Source organism: Ambystoma mexicanum, chromosome 2q (assembly GCF_040938575.1).
Source record: "Ambystoma mexicanum isolate Mex_15411 chromosome 2q, UKY_AmexF1_1, whole genome shotgun sequence".
NCBI classification, from domain to species: Eukaryota; Metazoa; Chordata; class Amphibia; order Caudata; family Ambystomatidae; genus Ambystoma; species Ambystoma mexicanum.
The window spans coordinates 868,468,623-868,489,780 of record NC_090924.1 but is presented as its reverse complement, the minus strand read 5'-3'; the positions used below and the strand labels follow the sequence as shown (position 1 = coordinate 868,489,780).

The 21,158-nt window shown below is 45.4% G+C and overlaps 1 protein-coding gene across 1 annotated transcript in view; it reads right to left on the bottom strand.

Moving 5' to 3' along the window:
• Positions 1-21,158, bottom strand: part of ODAD2 (outer dynein arm docking complex subunit 2) — a 1,183,909-nt gene that overhangs the window by 607,085 nt on the left and 555,666 nt on the right. The window contains exon 9 of the mRNA XM_069648108.1: positions 14,595-14,693. Coding sequence (XP_069504209.1) covers positions 14,595-14,693 — 99 coding nt within the window. The remainder of the gene's footprint in view (positions 1-14,594; positions 14,694-21,158) is intronic.

The following is a 21,158-nucleotide window of genomic DNA, read 5'->3' as shown; positions in this document are numbered from 1 at the left end:
TTCCAAGGGAGTTGGGAAAACCCTGACCTTTTGGAAGCAGAGATCATGACACTATCTGAAGGACCGCTTTGGAACAGGTCGGGGAGAGGTTCAGACTCCTCTTCCTCAACATCTGAAGCCAGTAGCAGCGCTGCGATTTCGACTCTTGGGACGAAAGCCTTCAGCCTATTTACATGGAACACTTTTGGAGCCTGCCTAGGCCTTCTAAGGTCCACTAAATAGTTGACCTCACCCAGGGGCTCCACCACTGTGTAAGGGCCTGACCATTTGTCCTGTAAAGCTTGAGGCCTTATGGGGTTCATGATCAGGACTTGCTGACCAGGTGTAAAGTTGATGAGGGAAGCTTTCTGGTCGTACCAATGTTTCACCAGCACTTGTCCTGCCTTCAATTTATTACTAGCCAAGCCCATTAGAAGTACCATCTGTTTTCTGAGCCCCAGCACATAAACTACTACGTTGGTAGTAACAGGGGGAGTGGGCATCTCCCATCCCTCTTTGACTATGGCTAAGGGTCCCCGTACAGGATGACCAAACAGAATTTCGAAGGGGCTGAAGCCAACACCCTCCTGTGGTACCTCTCGGTGGGCAAACAGTAAGCATGGTAAAAGAAGATCCCATTTTCTTCTCTGAGGCTCTTCCAGAGCCCCAATCATGCTCTTTAACGTTCTGTTGAAACCTTCCACCAGACCATTGGTCTGGGGGTGGTATGCAGAAGAGAACTTGTAGGTGACCCCACATTCTTTCCACATAGCCTGCATATACTTCGACATGAAGTTTCTGCCTCTGTCAGACACAACTTCTTTAGGGAAGCCAACCCTAGTAAAGATGCCAAGTAACGCTTTTGCAACAGACTTGGCAGTTACAGTTTTCAATGGGATAGCCTCAGGATATCTGGTAGCATAGTCGACTAGCACCAAGATAAACCTATTGCCTGAGGATATCTGCGGGTCAAGGGGACCAACAATGTCGATCCCTACCCTTTCGAATGGTATTCCCACAACTGGGAGTGGTACCAATGGAGCTTGGATTGTTGAGCCACTCTTACCAGAAAACTGGCAGGAGGCACAACTCCTGCAGTGACTTTCTACTTGCACCCCCATCCTGGGCCAGTAGAAGTGCATGGATAACCTTTGCTTGGTCCTCTTAATACCAAGGTGACCAGCAAGGGGCACTTCATGCGCCAGCTGCAGGAGGAAGGGTCTTACAGCAAGGGGAACCACCAACCTCCTATGGTCTCCTTCGGTAGACTCTGTGGGCTCACTATACAGGAGTCCACCTTCCCAATAAATCCGATGCGTCCCAGGAGGTTCACCCTCAAGCTGGGAGCAGGCCTGTCTCATTAGTCCTTCCAGAGATGGGCACTCACGTTGGCCTTTACTGAATTCTTCCCTGTCAGGACCACCTTCTACTAACAAGTCTTTTAGTTCAGGATGGTCATTGGGGTCAAATACTTCAGGCATCGCCACCTCCTCGTCAGGCCCGGGCGATTGACCAACTTCCTCCACCGCAGTGGTAGGTGAGCTCGGGGGAATGTTCTCTTTCCCTCGTCTTGCTTACTCCTTTCGCCTTGGGTTTCCCCTTCGGCTGGGGCGGCGTATTGGTCTTGGCCAATGCTGCCCGTGTTTGAGACCGTGTGTAGGGTCTGTCGGCCGTGTCTCCTACGAGCCCTAAAGCTCTGAGATCATTGCCTAACAAGACCTTTCCTGGAACGTTTCTCTGAATGCTCACTGGAATCCTGACTGCTGTACCATTTAAAGTAAGATTTACGGGTATTACTGGAAACATGTGAGGTGGGCCGTCAGCCAACTTAGTGGGCATCAGAGTAGCTCTGGCAACTTCCTCCGAGTCTACCAAGGTAGAATCCACTACAGTTCGACTGCACCCACTATCCCTAAGAGCTGGAGTATCTACTCCATTGATCAGCACACTGTCTTTAAAGTAGTGCTTGGTATTATCTGGAATCCTAGCATAAGCCTCTGCGACTTTAGGCTCCCAGGAACTCAGGGAAACTAAAACTACCTCAGCTTCTATCCTGCTGGGCAAGGAGTCTGAGGAGAAGGATGCTCCTGTAATCTCTTCTTCCGTGTAGGAGGAGAAGGCCAGATTAGCGGAGTGGACCCCCAAAGGTTTAACCTTACACCGGGGATCCCCCTTCACGTGGTCAGTTGCTCCACAAGCAAAACAAGATCCATTGGGTCTGTTTACATAGGGAGGCTTATTGTAACCAGAGTTCTGTTTCAGAGGCGGTTCTCCACTACCCTGTGAGTTCTCTTGTGTCTTACCCTTATTTTTCTTTTTGTGGCCCTTTTGAGAAGAAGATTTATCAGATTCTCCACCCTCCTTATCTTTGGACTTTTTCCCTTCCTCCTGCTTACCAGGATTAGTTTTGTCCTTATGGGACACTCGATGTGACACCCATAAGTCTGCTGCAATGGCCAGCTTCTTAGGATATATCTCCTTTGAATCAGCCAAATGCTGCTTAAGCTCCGGGGAAGATGCAAAAATATGTTCCAGCATGACAAGACTTATCATGTTTCAAAGGTAGAAACCTTATAACCTTCGACCAAGCCAGTCAAGTTTTTTAAGGATTCGGTTACATAAGATACCCAAGTACCACCTTATTTTTTCTTATACTCTCGGAATCATTTTAAATATTGGGCAGGAGTCTTTCCAAACTTTAAAATGAGAGTTTGCTTTAACATTGCGAAATCCGCTCGCTCAGCCTTCGACATTTCCATAATGGCACTACAGCCAGAATGGGGCAGTCTGCTGAATAACCAGGCAATCTTATCAGCATTGTCAACTTCTTGAACTTCGCATGCATACTCAAACGTATTCAGCCAGTCCATAATGTCATTCTTTTCCTCATACACACTGAGCAGATCTTTCGGAAATCGTGGATGAGAAGAGGCCCCATACCCATGTCCAGGAGCCTTGGATCCATTTGCAACCTGAAGCTTGGCCAGTTCCAACTGGTGATCCCTGTCTTTCTGTTTTTCTGCCTGTTCGATTCTTAGCTTGACCCTATTGAACTCAAGCTCTTCCTGTAGTTTGGCCATATTGAACTCAAGCTCCTTCTGCCTAAACAGCAGATCTTGCTTCTTGAATCCAAGCATGGCCTCCCCATCGACACTGGCAGAGGAAACATTAGACATCTCATCCTCCCTGTCCTCGCGGTCGTGGCGGATCAGTGCAGCGGCAGAACCGTCGGTTCTACCAGTGAGAGCAGCCCCACCTCCTTCCGCACTGTCCTCAGAAGTTACAGCGTCAAGCTGCGCTTTTTGCCACGCCACGATTCTTTGGATCATATCCATTTTGGTGCCTTGAGAGGAGACACCTCTCTCCGCACACATCTTTTTCAATGTTTCGGATTTAGAAGCATTTAAAGTTAACAAGGTATTTGTTTCCATACTGTTAGATAGGACTATGGCCTTTTAAAAGTTATACTACGACAATTCACTACGTGTCCTGGTAGGAATAACTTGAAATGCCTTCGCTCGTGTGCAACACTGGATACCTTCAGTCGTATCCCACCGCTGTACACCAATTTGTTAAGATGGATTTCTGAACTCTGTCCTGGAGGGGCAGAGGTTCAGAAGGCCAGCCTAGTTTCTTGGAACAGGCTAACCTCTGGATAAGCCAGACCAATATAATATGCAATATATATACAAATACAAACGAGTCTAACGAGTTAGACGCACGAAATGTGTAGACCACCTAGATGGGGAGGAAAACAGGCAGTGCGAATAATAATTAGACCCAGTCCGCCTTCAGAGGCACCTAACTAAAAGGAAGTCTGATCCCTACGAAGAGTGGAGCCTTGTGCTCAAAGGTACCTGCACATGCTGGTGCCAACTGGCAAAGGGGAGTCTCCTCGAAAGAATCAGGAGGTTCAGTTCGGTGAACAAAGGAAGATGAACAGAGCTCTGCGACTCAAGCGCAGCCTCCACTGTGGGCAGAAGCAGAGCGCGAGTACAGAAAGGCGTGCTGTTAGACGCAGCGGGAAAAAGCTATGGGCTACTGCGGGAGGGCGACCAATTCCTAGCGATGCTACTCACCGGTCCCCGATGCAGGCCGACCCAGGCTTCTCTGCGTCAGTTTCAGTGCTGGCAGGTTCAGATACGAGCAGGGGACGTCTCGTCGTCTTGTAGATTCCGCAGCAGCAGAAGTTAGAGTTGAGAATGTCCCAAACGCAGTGAACCCGCACAGATTGTCACCACAGCAGGGCGACGCAGCGGCCGTGTGTATTTCAGCCCAATGTACACTTCTCACGTCAAACCTGGGAATGCCAAGTGTATGAATCGTGTGAGAGTGGCAAGGACTTGTAATACAACACAACCTGATGGCGGTTACAGAGCAAGACTCCTGGGTAGGCTGGTCAGTCAACTGGATGGCCCAGAGACACTTCCGAAGGCTTACGTGCCGGAGATGGTGGAGATGCCCAGAATAGTTGTTCCCACTATTCCAAGGGTCGAAGTACCAGTACAGGCCTTCTCGTTCGATCAGAGGTAGAAAGGGTTCACAAAGCGACAGCAGTGCAGAGGAGCAGTCCTTCAGCGGGTCACCAGCGATTCCTCGGTTCAGCCTCGTAGTTGCAGGATACTTGGCTCCTGTATTCCTTCGTTCGCGAGAACTCAGGAGATCGACCTGTAGTGGTGTTTCCAGCCCCCTCTTATCCATGGTTCCCTTTGCGCCAAAACGGAGGGGCCCAATGGGAGATCTGCTCACAAAACACTCACACCATACGTGGACCTATCACGGACCTCGGTGGTCGCAGGCATTCACGACACACTAGACTCTCTGGCACCCAGGATGTGTATTGGGACCAGACATCCCAGCCCACATCCTGGAGGCACACACAAGGCCTGTAGAAGCCTGCGAAAGCATCTGTGTTTCGGGGGAAAGTACATGCCCAAATAAGGAAGGCCCCGGGTCAGCTCGACCTGGGGGAGGTGAAGGGGGCAAGACGGTCAGCGAACAGGACAAAGAGCCTCGTGGTCTGGCCATTTTGGGAGCCAGGCCACCATTTTGGGCTAAGCGCGAGAAACGCGCCTAAACGCCAAAAGGAGCTCAAAAACACAAAGAAACGATTGCTGCCACCAGTCCCGTCCGTGATTCACTTGCACCATTCATTAACAATCCAAAGAGAGTATCTAGGGCCTGTAGATGACTAGAGACCCAAGAGAGCAGTAACTTAGCTTACAGTGCCCTCTTGTACCATGTTGCGCGAAAGCTGCAACATGATAAAAGAACTACGGAAAACAACGTTTCCCAGTATTGACTGTCTTAAGGGCATGTCAGTTTCCCCGTAAGAATGGAGCGAAAGCCCAGAGGAGTGCAGCAGAAGGCTGCACTTCGCTGGCAAAGTCTAGATCATGGTGAAAACAACAGCAAAAAGTTTAGGGGTTGCCACATGGAAGGAAAATTACCCACAATTAAGAAATCTTTCCTAACACCTACCATATCAAATAAAATGTTGAGAAGGAATTAGTAGCTGGCATCAGAAATGCTTGGGTGAATGACAAAACCCTTCACCAGCTTTATAATCAGACTCTGGAATAGCTGGGTGGCAGAACTGATGGCCATATATAAAGTTGTCCTTACTTAAATAAACAACTCCAGAACTAATAATTGTGTAAATAATCAACTCAGGGACTAACACGGTCTTGTTCCATGATAAAGTTGCTGTGCAGATCACGTCACAGTTGAATTTACCAACGGGAGGAACTGCCTATTAACAAAAGTAATTAAAAATTCCCCTCTTGTTCTCCTCGCTCTGCAACCAGTGTGGTGCATTTCTGAATGAAACCTTGAACATATTGGGTTTTAAATGACGGTTTGGGGCCTTGTAGAAAATCCACATTGAACATTGGTATCTAATCTCGTGCTCTCATTATAAAGAGATTGGTTACTGTAAAACTGAAACTGACGCAAATTTGTGAACAGGGAATTATCTTGCTAAGCCCACACTTTTAAAGAGATCTGTTCTTTGAAACCGGCTCAGAGCTCGATATTGTTTGATCAAAAACTGCCACAATATCTGGACGGCAACTAGCTTAGTGAGACATTATTTATTGACCTTTGAAATTCATTATTATACTGCAATCTGATTCATATTAGTAGACAGATTAAGTAAAGTCAATCAAGTCTTTCATTAAAGCCAATCTCATTGATGAAGTCTGCACATTGTCCTTTCATGCTTCGGCCTTCCATCGCATCGCACACTGTGGCCCTCCATCCCATAGCAAAGGCCTGCGTAGTGCAATTCGGAAGTTGCAGCCTTCTATCTCATCCACTTAGCCTGTGCAGTGCCCTTGCGCACTGCGGTCCTCCATCGCATCTCATGGAAGTTGCGGCCTTCCATATCACCGATGAGGCCTGTGCAGTGTCCACGCACACCGTAGCCCTCCATCTCATTGCACGCTGTGTCCCTCCATCTTGTCACAGAGGCCTGCGGAATGTTCGTCAGAGGTTGCAGCCCTCCATCTCATTGAGGCCTTGCGCAGTGTCCATTGCACATTGCGGCCCTCCATCTCTTCGCACGCTGTGGCCATCCATCTCATCTTCAAGGCCAGCGGAGTGTCCTTTGCACGTTGTGGCCTACGGTCTTCATCGCACGCTGTGGCCTTCCTTCTCATCACCAAGGCCTGCAGAGTGCTCCTTTGAAGTTGCTGCCTGCCTCTCGTGTCGAGGCCTCCAGTGTGTTCTCCGGAAGTGCAACCCACCATCTCATCGCCCTGTTCCCTCAGCCGCCCTGTGCACTTGGTCCCCTCTCCACCATCCGTAGTGGCGCCATGATGCTGCTCTCTTATCGTTCTACGCGCCCTGCCACCTGATATACACCTTGCAGGCCATCCTGCCTGTCTGAGCTCCGCTGCAACCTGGAGCCTGGTGCTGCCTGGTCGCAACAATGACCCTCGCACTCACTGTCATCTGCTGATTAAGACCCACATCTTCACCTGCTTTCTTCTGCTGAGCTTCTGACTGTCTCTCGTCTAATGCCACAGATCTGCCAGCCACTGTCTACTCTCCTGATGGTCCATCACTCCTGAACTGCCTGCTCCGATATAAGACTTCTGTTTGTCATTCTCCGGTTCCAGCATGAGACTTCTTGTTGGTCTTTTTCCTTCTTCGTTTGGCTGCTAGGCCGCTTGGTGACCTGTGCCGTGCCTGTGCAGTTCTCTCTTCTATCCCTTTTCTCCCCAATCTCCAACCCCTATGGCACTATCCATCCCTCACATCTATTCCAACTGCTATTCTATCATCTATCCTCCTTCCCCCAGGAAGTCTGGAAGAAAAAAGTTTTCAAAAGACCTCCTGTCTTCTAATCCTGGTCTACCTACCGCTGACACCTATGTCAGCGCCACTTCCAGACAGATTGTCACTGATATCCTCTTTTCTGTCCCCTCTCCATACCTCTGGACTCCTCACCTAATCTCCACTCTCTCCCCTCTCTCTTCCTCACCCATTGATGGTGGCACTAGATGGGAAGTACTCTTGGCAGGATTCCCATCATCCAGGTGCATCCTTAATGTCTATCACAATGGCACCATTATGGCTCAGGGTTCTCAATTCAACCTTCTCTTTGACCAGCCCCTGCCTGCTCTCATCAAGTTCTTTCCCTCTCCTGCTATCCCTCTGTCTTCTCTCTCCCCTACACTGCCTTCTCCAATGGATGAAGCACCCCCCTGTACCCCACCTCGGAAAACCTTCAAAGGTGATGACTGGCTTCACTTAGCCACACTCAATCCTCATTCCGCTATCAAACATTCTTCCGACATCTGCCTCCACCTTGAAGACCTTGATCTCGACGCCCTCGCTCTTACTGAGACATGGTTCAATGCCAGCTCAGTCGCTGCTTTTGACTCTCTCCTCCCTGATGACTACAAGATCATCTCTAAGCCTCGTCCTAACCGTGCTGACGCTGGAGTTGCCTTGATCTTCCCTGAGTGGGTCCCTTCTTCCCTCATACCTACCCAGCCCATCTCCTCTTTTGAAAGCCTGGTCTGCAAGCTTGGCATTTCTCCTACTTCCTCTCTGACAATTGCCACTATCTATAGGCTGCCTGGCCGTATCTCCCCATTTCTTTCTGAATGGGCCATTTTCTCCTTCTCTCTACTAACATCTTCTTCTAAACTACTCCTCCTGAGTGACTTCAACATCCACCTTGACTCCACAATCACGGCCTCCACTCTCTTCCGTGACCTCTGCACCTCTCTCTCCCTCCCCCTCTATTCTCTTCTCTGGTCCTACCCACTCAGCTGGACACACTATTGATGCCTTCATCCATAGTGATCGTTTTCTCTCTGCTCCTATCTCCACCTGCGCTCCTGGTCAGACCACTTCCTCCTCTCCTCCCACCTGGGTCCTTTCGGCCCTCTGACTGCACCTCCCCCAGCTCTGCCAGCCTCGTTCGCGGACACCCATCCGATGAAACAAGTGTCATTCATCTCCCTCCTTCTCCCACTGCTGACTCTACTTCTGACTCTGCTCTCAACAACCTCCATCTTGCCATCACTAACACTCTCAACATTCTTGCCCCCGTCATGAGGATCCACCTTAAACCTGTCACCAAGCATAACACTTGGTACAATTCTGATCTAGCAGCCCTAAAAAGCAAGTGCAGAGCTGCTGAATGGAAATGGCAGACCTCAAACTCATCCTCTGACAAACTGGCCCATCGCCTTCTCCAACAGCAATATCATCTCTCCATTCCTTCTAAGAAGAGGGCCCACATCCAGGCCCGTGTCTCTGGAGCACCCAGCAACATGGCTGAACTCTTTAAAATCTGCAAGGAACAAGCCAATTCTTCTGCAGTCTTCACCTCGCCTCTTCCCTCCCAGGCCATCCGCACTGCTCTGGCCACCAACTTCACTGCTAAAACTCAGGACATCTTGAGTACTCTCTCTTCCTCCCCTTACCCCTCCCCTCCTTCGATACCCGAGCCACCCTTAGCCTCTTCTCCTCCCTCATCCACTCCTTTCCTCCTTCTCTCCTATCACATTGGATGAGCTCACTAGAGTTGTCCACTCCATGAATGTCTCCTCCAAACAGCTATCCCTTGTTCTTCCAAAACTATTAAGGACAACATCAGCTCCCTTGCCCCTGCACTTGCTGATTTCTGTAATCATTCTCTTGCCCCTGCATGTCCGGCTAACTACCACCCCATCTCTATCACTCAGTTCCTGCGGAAACTTCTGGAGAAGTTGGTCTTCCCACAACTGACCCAGCATATTGAGCTTGTTGGTTGCTTCACGAACATCAATCTGGATTCTGTGCATCCAGGGGCATAGAAACTGCTCTCCTGAACACCAGTGAACAACTGCTTGCATCTCTTGACTCTAACTCACCAACTGTTCTCATTCTACTCAATCTCTCCTCTGCTTTCAATACGGTCAACCACTCCATCCTCAAAGAGGCTCCATGATGCCCTTGGTATCTCGGAGCAGGCACTGGACTGGCTGACCTCCTTCCTCACTGACTGTCCCTCCCAGGTTATCCTGGGTTCTTTCTCCTCTCCTACTTCTATCTCCACTGGTGGCATTCCCAAGGGCTCTATTCTTTCGACCTGGCTCTTTAAATCTATCTCGCCCCGCTTGCGCACCTTATCTCCACTTTCTCCCCAAACTTCCAGTATTATGTAGATGACGTCCAACTCTTTCCCAAACTTCCCTCTGAACCTATTCCCACTTCCTCTACCATTCCTGACTGGCTGTCTGCTATTCAGTTTTGGTGTGCATTCAATTATCTGTCTTAATGCCAGCAAGACTGAGATCCTTCCCATCGGGACTCTCGTTGCTTCTTTCCTCCCTTCACTCTGGCCACCCTCTATGAGCTCTCCCCCCATCTCCTTCCTATGAAGGCAGAAACCTTGGAGTCACCTTTGACTCCTCTCTCTCTCTTTCCTTCCTCACATCCTGGACCTTGCTAAGAAGGTCCATTTCCAACTGCATGTTCTCAGAGGTATCCACCGTTTCCTCAATTTTCTCCAGAAGCACAATGTCTCTAGAGTTCTGCTACTTTCTAGGCTGGACTACTGCATCAGCCTCTTCCTCAATCTACCTTCTTCCACTCTTCCTCCAGCTAATTCAGAATAGGGCTGCAAGACTTATCCTTGGCCTCTAGCATAAGGACCGTATCTCTCCAGCCCTAAAATCTCTCCACTGGCTCCTGGTGGCTGCAAGGATCAAATTCAAATCCCTCTGCATCATACATAAGGCTGTCTGGGGCCGGGGACCACGCTATCTACAACTTGCTCTCACCAAATACTCTCCCTTTAGATCTCTACGATCCTCCGGTTCCAACTATCTGCTTGTCAAGCGCTTCCCTAAGCCGCAAGCGTGTGGCCGTTCTCTTTCCTCGTCTGGCTCCCTCCTCTGGAACAGCCACCCCCTTTCTCTCCTTCTTGAGCAGGATCTGCTCAAGTTCTGCAAGCTCCTCAAGACTTTCCTCTTCTCCTCCTAACTCCGCTCCCTCTCATGCTAAACCCCACAGCCGCTGAGATTGGTGCACTGGGCCCTTATGTGTCCTTCTGGGTCCTGGCCTTCTGCCCAATCGCCTGCAGCATCCGCCCTCCCCCTGCACTTGCCTTTGGGCTCCCACTGGCATGTGTTTTCTCACAGGCCTGCACTTATTGTATTTGCAGGTAACACCTCTACCAAGTGGTCACTGTCTGGCATTACATATTGCCATGCAACTGTTTCTTGGACTTCCCACTGTGTGGACCCCTCTAGCACTTACTCCTTTCCCCAGTCCCTTCTCTCTCTATGCACTTGCGCGTTCCGAATGTTCACAAGGACTAGTAGGACCACCTCTGTCTTTTGGTCATAATTTTTATTTTATTCCATTCTCTTATTCTGTTCCCTTGTTCCCTTCCCTTTGCCCTGTAGGCGCTTTGAAACACAATTTATTGAGTGCCTTACAAATGCCCAATAAATAAATAAAATAATAATTACTGACTCATAGGTCAGAAATGGATTTCTTTGGTGAATAGAAAAACCAGGGCTATGCTGTGTGCAAACGACAAACCCTTGGAAAACGAGAAGTTAATTCATGATACAAGATGGACCATTGGTTAGGAAACCCCAAAGTGGGCAGTACCTACCTCATTTCAAAGCAAATTGTTAAGCCATTCCCATGATGCAGCGATAGGACTGGTGATTTGTTCTGCATCCATCAACAAATATATGTTGACCATTACATGCCTATCTACCAATTGGATTGCATGTCTTCCAGCCCCAAACTGCAAGGCAGAGACTGCAGTTACTTTATTAATCAACCACATCTTTTCTCATATATGACGGAGTCCAATCGGGGTAGTTATTTCACCAGTGAGGCAATGACCAAGATGTGGGAAATTCTTGGAGTAAAGAGAAAGTTACATATCGTCTACCAGCCAGCATCTAGAATGCGAGTAGAACAAATAACAAAGCATTTGTGGGAATTCTAAACAAGTTCGTAGTTGGATTTTGGACCCAGTTGGGACTTGTAATTACCACTATTTCTGATGACTGTGCGATATAGCCCTACTTCAGTTACTAAAATGTCCACTTTTGAACACATGCCTGTTAAAAAAATAGTAAAGCCTCAACATCTGCTATACTGAACACAGAAATAGACGTTGATTAATACCTTTACTACACATGAATATGTAGAACATCTTTGCAAGCACTTTCAACACAAATTTATGTAGGCTAAATGAAATCTGGAAGAATCGGTGGTAATTATGCATGTATAATACAATCTCAAAGTGTCAAAAAAAGAGAACATGAGGGAGAGGACCGGGTTTATCTCTAAAATGTCCAAATGAACCAAATAAAGGAACAAATGTTCCTATCTTCTTAGAGAGGCGTCTTCAAAATTGTATACAAGATATTTCCAGTTGCCTATTAGATAAGAATACCAAAAGCGGATCAGACAGGGTAACGCTGAACCCACATAAACCAGCTGAAATCCTGTCATGCCCGTGCAGTTCTTACCAAGATAGAAAGCTTTTCCGAACCTGCGGATGAGGTAACCGCTGAGAAAAATTGAATCTGCATTACAAATGGAATGGATGTTTAGATGAAAGATTGAATGCCTGGATCTTATTGTTAAATAATAGATTGATATAGTGTATATTATTGTTATATTAATCAAGGCAAGAGTAGCAAGGAAAGTAAACATTCTCTGTGTACATATTATATACCAAGCCAACCTTTCTCTTCCTCTCTCTTCGTTAATAAAATAGGAGTTATTTCTATCATGGCGTTGAGGGCAGAAATGGAAGGGTACCAACACCCTCTCCACCAACTAAAGGAAAGGGCTTGACGTTGGACAATACCAAAAGCCTAGAGATGAGACAAGATAGAAAAGAAACTAAGAAGACACCTTTTCGATCGTTATGCAAGATGTTGTTCCCTCCCTGGAAAATTACCACAGGGGGAGAGGAGCTGTAGAGTATTGTATTGCACCAAAAATCTGATCCTGTGTGCTAGAAACTCAATAACATATATATGTGTTGTAAACTCAAACCGATGCTCCAAAATTATCAGTGCTGTGCCACAAAAATATATATTGAAACTGTATGGCTATATGCTGCTATTGGTCTACAGAATGTGTCACACCTGATATTATACTCCTGTGTATTGAATAAAAGTAAACTGATACACCAATGCACTGATGCATGGATTATAGATCAAATACTGTATCTTAAAAGTGAATCCAATTTAATGTGATGCACAATAAATAATACTTAATTACAATAGCTCACGTTTTATCAGTTTGAATGAAACAGACACTGAAAGGCATTCTTTTGTCATTTTCTAATTAGTATTATAATTCTGAACTGCGATATTCATGGCTCCTTAATGCGAGACAACATTGAATTCCAAATTAACAACCTAATTAATATTACAATTCAGAACAGTGTTTTTCATGGCCCCTTAATTCTAGGCAACCATAAATTGCAAATAAAAAACGACCAACTGGTTTCAATATTGCTGTCTAGAATAAGCTACATAGTCGTAACTATACCAATGGATGTTTGTGTGTATTGACCAGTTGCCAGGAAAACCAGGCAGGTTATCTTTTTCTCTGGTTTGTAGACAAGCTGCCTGTAATTGTACAATAATGTAGGTGACCCCACCTCCTGATCCCCCTTCTTGTCCCGTAATTATGAAGTGGGATTGCCATAACATGTGTTAGAGCAGGGGTTACTGGTTCTGTGAAAACAATTTGCAAATAAATTAAAGAGCCTTACAAAATGAATGATAAGTGTGAGCCCTAACTGACTTATGAATACACATCTGTGTTATCTCTTGAAAGCAGCAGGAGTGGCTTTGAAATATCAGGATTGCCTGTCTCATCAAAAAAGTGATTTGGACTAATTGGAATGAGTGCAATGCTCCATAGTGAAGTCATAACATCTTCTCTCTCTTGCATTAGAGTCTATGTATGAGGACACTATATAGGTTATTGGACTAGGGGCATGGCACACAGTCTCAGGCTCCGTCAGGTATTGTGTGCTCACTGTGCCTGTGTTAACCTGCAGTGCTGCTATTAAAGATTGCCAAACTAACCTCACACAGGATTGAAGTCCAGGGTTTGATTTCTTCTACAATTATGTGAATATGGCATACTAATTATCTAGCTTGCTAGCCAAAGGTGCAGATTGTGCTCCGAATCTAAACATAAATCAAATGTGTATCAGAGAGTGTAAGGTGTGTAACATTGTATAGTTATGGAAAATCTAAATACATCTAAAATGTGTTTCTATTGCTTAGAGAAATAAGATATTTTTGTAGAGGATGAAAATAACAAATATTTTATGTAATACTATAGTAGTGATGTTTCCAAATCACAATCAGCGTGAGCTTCAAAATCATTAGCAATGAGGCCAAGTGAACCAGAATTGTTTAGTTGAAGATTGCAGTTGAGCGTGCGTGAAACGTGGCTTTCCATCGGGGACATTTAAAAAAAGAGAAAGGGAAGCTGATTTGCATCACCATTTTAACATGGAGCAGCTTTATCAGGGTCACTTCACAATGTACGTCACTAGAGCAGTTGAAGGAGAGACATCTGGGCATGCATTTGTGGCTGTATTGGAGTGGCCATCTATCGTCAGGCGTTAATGGCTAAAAGTTATGAGGCACCTTATGCAGATGACTGTTTTAGTAAAACAGACATCTGGGATGAACCAATAAGGAAAATCATTATGCCTTTAACGAACAAATCCTTGTTTAAAGATCTTTTGAATGATTGGGAATGTGACTCTGAAGGGATATTTTGAGATGTTGGCTGCACAGTAGAAAACACATATGCAATACTGTGTGTCAAAGTACAGATATTTTAATAGAATAGTGATCAGTCAAATTAGGTCTGTATGTCAGCCGATTTCTCCAAATATTTAATGTGATGATATGGCACCTCTAATTCAGAATATTGAAGTAAAAGTAAAGTTCTACAGTGAAATATGTGACTTGTGTCAAAAAAACATTTCAACTTCTAAGCATAGGCATCTAAAATATGCATTTATTTCCTTGTCTGACAGAATTACAAAAGTGTGTTAAGAGATAACAGCAGAATCTGATTATCAGAATAGAAATGTACATTACCCTTTCAAAGAGGAGACCCTTGATGCGTCCGTTCCTTTTTTTGTTTTCCCCTCCGCCCCTGGAAGGTCTTCTTTCTTTGCATCCTTTTCTGTTATTTCGCTGTAAAAGTGCATAGATAGTGAACATGTGTTAAACCTTATGTACAAAATATTTAAATGTGTTGGTGCTGGCTGAATCCAGTATCAACTGAAGTGGAAAGGTTGCATTTTTAGTTTCTACAAAATATCTAGAAAACAGTTCAACAGGGAAGTGATACACATTGTGTAAGAGGTGAGATCCAATGGAGCTCAATGGAAAGGAGCATTTAACTTAAATGAATGGTGTAAAAGTCGTGCGTAAGGCTTTTTACTCCATTCATTAGCGTCACAGCTCATTTTCATGTATTTGTGTGGCAGAGAGGATTGTAACTTATGTTTCAGTCACTCCCTTCCTATTTGTCATACAAATACACCAACATTTGCGCCAGCATGCATTGGGTCTCAAAACGATTTCGGCGGTAGCCATGCTGGTAAAACCGGCACGGCTGCTGCCGGAGTCGTTTTTTTACTGGCACCCGGGAATGGGCAATTACCGGGTCATTACGGCCCTGTCGGATCGGGTAATTGCCCATTCCCGGGCGCTGGTAAAAAATGCTCCCCATTCCCATTCGGACAGCATAGAGCTCAATGGAAATGGGGAGGCCAGATGCACCGGCCCCATTCAGAATGGTGCCGGTGCATCAGGCATGGTCTGCTCGCGGGTGCCGTTCTGCCCGCCAAGTCAGACCTTGCGGGCAGAACGGCACCCGTGAGCACAGCTCGTAGTTTGCCGGTGCGGTAACAACTGTACCGGCAAGCTTACCATTACCATTGTTACTGTACCAGCAAACTTGGAATGAGGCCCATTGTCATGCTGGCACAAATGCTGTGGAGTCGTATGGAGTCTGCTGGCTTTTTACGCCAGCAAAAAGCAGGTCGATTCCATAGGTATCCATTGTAAACGCTGCCTGCTATGCGTACATGGCAGGTGGTGTTTACTCAATTTGCATGGCAGAGTGCAAAAGGGCAGCATACACGTTTGTATGCCATCTTTTTACCCAGCCCTTTAGCCATACGCCATGCAAATGAGGAAAATTCTGCGGCAGGGACCTGTGCACGCAAAAGTGCAAATGTAGCATATTCCCATTGCATAATTTGGGAGACTCAAAAATAAGCTTCATTGTGTCAACAAGGGACAGATTTTGAGTCATATTCACACTGTTTGCGCATCAAATTTTCGGTGGAGTGGAAAACTCCACACAACAGCATTTTCAGTGAACAATAATATAGTGGAAATGTGACATCTTTACTAATCCTTTTGACCTATGACCTAATATTTCTCCTGTTCCGTTATCAAGTATATTGCATGTTTTTATTATCGCTGTTGACTTTGAAAATGATAATAGGTTTGACTGCTAACCAATGAAGGGATTGCATGGTAATATCGAGTCCCTGCTTGTGAGGCCAAAAAATGAGGTAACAAGCGGAATTCTGCACAGTGTGTAAGCATTGTACTTGAAACACTGGAAAGACCAATGATATTAAGTTGGCATCATCGAGTGACTATGTTGTATTTGTCCAGAAGCAAAGGCAAACAAATGTCAACTTACAAAGTTTTAAAAAAGTACCTTTCATTACAGTCACGATGAATGCAGTCAGACTTGCAGCGCAAGATTTTTCATTTTGTCACCATATACTGTGCTAGTTCAAAGAGGGCAGGCAGTACAGATTTAAGGCTAGGTTCATTAAGCTAGTGATGTGCTCAGAGAAGAGTCTGCCTTTGAGTCATCACATTTCAGGGAACATTTTGCAACCCATTAACCAACTGTCTCCACCCAACCAACACAGGAGAAACTTGAATGGGGGGAAAATGGTGCACAGAGATGTTTGCAGATCTTTGTAATATAAATAGCATTAGTGCGCAGCATGTAGCAAATCAACTCGCTCTGATTTCAGGCTGAATCTGGTATCCTGAGGACTGCTTCCCCGTGTGCGACTCACTACCACTAGCAATTGCTCCATCTGCTGCCCCCTCATCTTCCCACCACCCAACTCCCTCTCCGTTGCTTTCCCCCTGTCTGCTTGCCCGTGACATTTACCTCAGCTGTCCCATCTCCCACCCCCCCCCCCAACCCCCTAAATCGTCTCTGGCCACAATGGAAAGAAAGGGGGCTGAATTTCAACTTCCCTACCAGTGTGTTCATGGCGATCATCTTTTGGTGACATTGCTTTCCTTTCATGAAAGGCCCAATGGCTTTCAGCCCAGGGTTGCATTGGCCCATCTCAGACTAGTGGGCCATTAATAGCTGGATCGGCCCCATGAAGCTTCATTAACACTCAGTTAAAATCCTTGGGCAAGGAAGCTAAGAAGTGGTTCAATATAAATGTTCAAAAGCGGACATGCATCGGGGTAGATTGAAAAATATCCATTGACACCCCTTGTTCTTGAACTGCGAGGTATATCTGGAACCTCTACAAGGTCCTCTCGCCAACTTGTGTAACTGTGGCCAACTGCTCCAACAGTAGAGTAGGGTACACAGTGTTCGATGCTAAAGAAATGTCCAAACCAGACAGTTAACCTTTGTCTGCATGGGCCAAAATAAACCCCAAACTTTCAGAGTGCTCTCTTTTTTCCGTGCTTAGGATAGATGCCAGACTGGTAGGTGTCTACCAATTCATCCCTTAATTCAAGTCCTGGAGTTGGATAACATGCTTTTTCCAACATTTTACAGCTAACGGGGGTGGGGGCTACACAGATATTAAAAAGATTGAGGATTCTGGTTTACAAGGGGGCTTTTTCACAAAAGGGGTACACCCTACTAGTTTCAGGGCTGAGGGAAATTTTCTGAATATTTGTATTTATTAAGAACATGACATTTCAACAAGAAATACATATAGTAATCAGAGCAATGACAATAAACAAGGTGATGATTGGGGAAGGGCAGACCATTAATTTGGGGCAAAGAACAGACAGGGATTCAAAGTCAGAAAGAGGTGTGTTGAAGAGGGGAGAAGATGCTGGGAATGTGAGAAGATCCTTTCAATATGTGAGAGATGGAGCTTGAGGGCAGATTCATATGCACAAATTATTTTTATGTCAGGAGGTAGGGCGTTTGATTGGCATGGGGGGGTGAAAGTGAGGGGATGAACAGTTTGCAAGAGGGGCAGAGAGATTGGGACTAGCTATGGGACTGGTTCCCGGGCTGTTATTAGTAATGTTGTAATCTTCATTGTAGGAGTAGGGACAGTTCTCTTTTTCCTAGGGTTGGATGCCCCACTGTATCTGTTGGGTAGATGACTGGCTGCATTTTGCTAAAGAAATTGGTCCTGAAGAAGATGACCCCAATAACAACGTCATTGAAACTGGTCGACTAGAACTCCTGCTGATATCTCTGAGTTTTTTCTGAGATACAGAGCTAAAAATAATAATTTCTGAATGAGCAGTGTCTAGATGACACGTGAAAGGTTATGTTTCTTCTATAACTTGTTGTAGAAATGCAATTATGCCCATAGTTTTATTGTGAGTGAGACTTTGAAAAGAAAAAAGACAAAAGAATAACTATAAGAAGAAATTAATCAAAGGGTCCTACTGTGCACTCTTTTTTAAGAGGAGATACTCCTGAAGGTCACATGGAACATACTTCGCAGAGGGTGAATAAACTACGGCATTGTACCAATCATTGACTATTCCCACACGAACTGCTCCATTGTGCATTCCCAGGCTGTTTTTAGTAATGTTGTAATCTTCATTGTAGGAGTAGGGACAGTTCTCTTTTTCCTATCCTTTTAGATAGGCGGTGCACCATCTCGATTCTAGGGATGGCTCACCTTTATAGGCATAGGGTATGCTTCTTGTTAGGGACAGCGTTAGGGAACACATTGATTGCATTGTGAAATCAATTAAGAAATAATGACCTGTACCTGTCCTTGTTTGTGTGTGATATATTAACATAGAAATGCAACACCCTTGAAAAAGTTATTTCCAGGCAGTAACAGTTCTCATATGGTCGTGGTAGGGGTATGGGTGTGGGGGGCAGAGGTAAGCAATGTTATGTCATGACCCGAGATCAATTCCATGCATTCTATGCAAATGGTAAATTATGGGAAATTAAGCGATATGTTAAAATTGTATGGGATTCCACTGGTGTGCGGTAAAGTTTTTTAATTATCCTTTTTTGCATTTTCTTGTGCATGATAGAGGAATCCCCCATGCCATCCTTTTCTCATTTTTTTCTATCCCTTTACTCTTGTCAATTTACTTGTTTTTTAGGGGTATGCAGATATGCTCTATTTTCGACTTCTTGTCAGGTATTAGTTTTTGTGCATACTCTAACAACTGCGCGGGTTCAGCAGCACTACCAACCAATTAGTGTCCTCAATGCAACATTAAACATTAAACATTGCCTTAGTGGTCAAAGAAGAGTATTGGTTTTAACCTGGGTGCATAGCTTTCTGAGGGTGAGGTCATTCTGAGCAGCAAAAGGTGTATATATTTAGCAAAAAGGCCTATTTAAAAACATGTTATTATTCTAACATTGTACACTTTACAAGAAGCCTGTTTACAATATTAATTTTTAATGTTCAGTTACAGTTTATATTCTAGTCATAAATACACTTGTATTACTGACCAAAGTATATTTTCAAAACCTAGAATGACAAAATAATCTATTTTCGGGTAGATTATAATTAGAAGGTGAAGATTCTGGTACACTCTGAATTTTTTCAAAATATCCCTATGAAAAATTACAAGGAAACAAATAGCACCAAAGAAGGTTCCTGAATGCTTTGCCTGAAATTATAGCGCATTTCGGGAATGTAAAAACGGCCAGAGAACCTAATATTTGACAAATATGTCTATGGTAAATGGGTTGTTTGCTTCCATAATGGATGCTGGCTGCATTTAATTTTGCACAACACTCACCCTTACATTAAAGTTGTTGTAACTGTTACCTACATCAACTCAAATCACAGCCTCAGAATTCAGATGATAGGATAAAATGGCTGCAAAATCTGGAACTCAATTGATTCCAAAACCGGGAAACTCACAGAATGTTAGAAGAGGAGGGGCTGAGAAGGAAATCCAGTTCTCAGTCCCCAATTCACAAACATCCTTAGAGAAGAACAAGTTACTTACCCCTGGTAACGTTCTTTCGACTGGATGTCCCCCCCACGTGTTCCTCATCTGTGACACTTGTTGTCCAGCTTCAGCTGCTTCAGAATTTTTTCTTTGGCCGAGTGCGCTGTGCATCTATGGCGTTGAGTCGATGTCCCTCGAAGGCCTCCGTCGAGGGTGATGTCATCGAAGGCATACATAGCACGCACAGCACCCGTTGGCCTCAGTTCTATTGTTCCTCCTCTTGCAGCAGAGATACCCATAAAACACGAGAGTGACCGTATTCAGCCTTGATGGAACAGAAACTGTAATAGGACGGGAAATTCTACTGAGGGGTAGGATGGGAGGGTGATGAGGAATATGTGGGAGGAACATCCAGTTGAAAGAACATTACCTGGGGTAAGTAACTTGTTTATCTCTAATCATACAGGTAGGAGTAGGCATGAATCCCCCCACTCCTGAGGCTCGCAGCCACCACCGCCATCAGCTTGGTGAAAACCCTCAGGCGGAGGTCAGCCCAAATTGCAGAACTCGAAATTGATAATGAGAACCGCCAACCTCAGGTTTTTTTCTGTGCTTGAGATGTATTGGCACATAAAAATAAGCATCCTGAAGGTCCAATGACACCAACCAATCCTGGAGTTGGAGGGCTTCTCAAGATCTGAGAAAATGTGACCATCTTGAACTTGTCCTTCTTGAGGAACTTGTTCAAGTATCTTAAGTCCAAGATGGGTCTCAGTCCTCCGTCCTTCTTGGGTATAAAAAAATGGGGGAGTATCAACCCTTGCTCCTCTCCGCTACAGGCACTGGTTCTATAGCACCTTTTTCTAGCAGTGTTAAAACTTCCTGCACAAGGAGGGGATCCAGAATCCTCAAAGAGCGGTTCCCCGTTTGATTGTTGTGAGGTCTTTTTATATATGGAAGGCAATAACCGTGGGCTACAATTTCCAAAGCCCAAGCATCCGAAATAATGTCTTGCCATTCTTCCAGATTCTGAGACAGTCTGCCCCCCACTGGTGAACTGTGATTCAAGACCTCAAAGTGGTTTTGTGGCAGCTGATGCAGAGACCAATGGTAAGGAAGCTGCTGCATAATCTGGCTTTGCACCTTTAACTCGTCCACCATGAGGAAATCTTCTCTGGCCTCTTTGACTGACCATTCCTCTCGCCCTTCCAACTGAGTAGTAGTAGCGAAAAGATCTACCCCTCCAAGGTTGCCCACTAGGATGAAAAGGCTGAGGTTGCCTAATAGCGGCACCTAAAGATTTGGATGCTGCATATGAGGATATGAAATCTGCAACTTTTCAGGGCTCTCGTCACCCTTGTTGCCAAAATAGTGAAACCCGTCGAAAGGCATGTTGAGAAGCCTAGATTGATCAGGTGCAAAACCCGACTTTTTCAACCACGCAAACCTGCGCATAACGGTGCTGGTAGC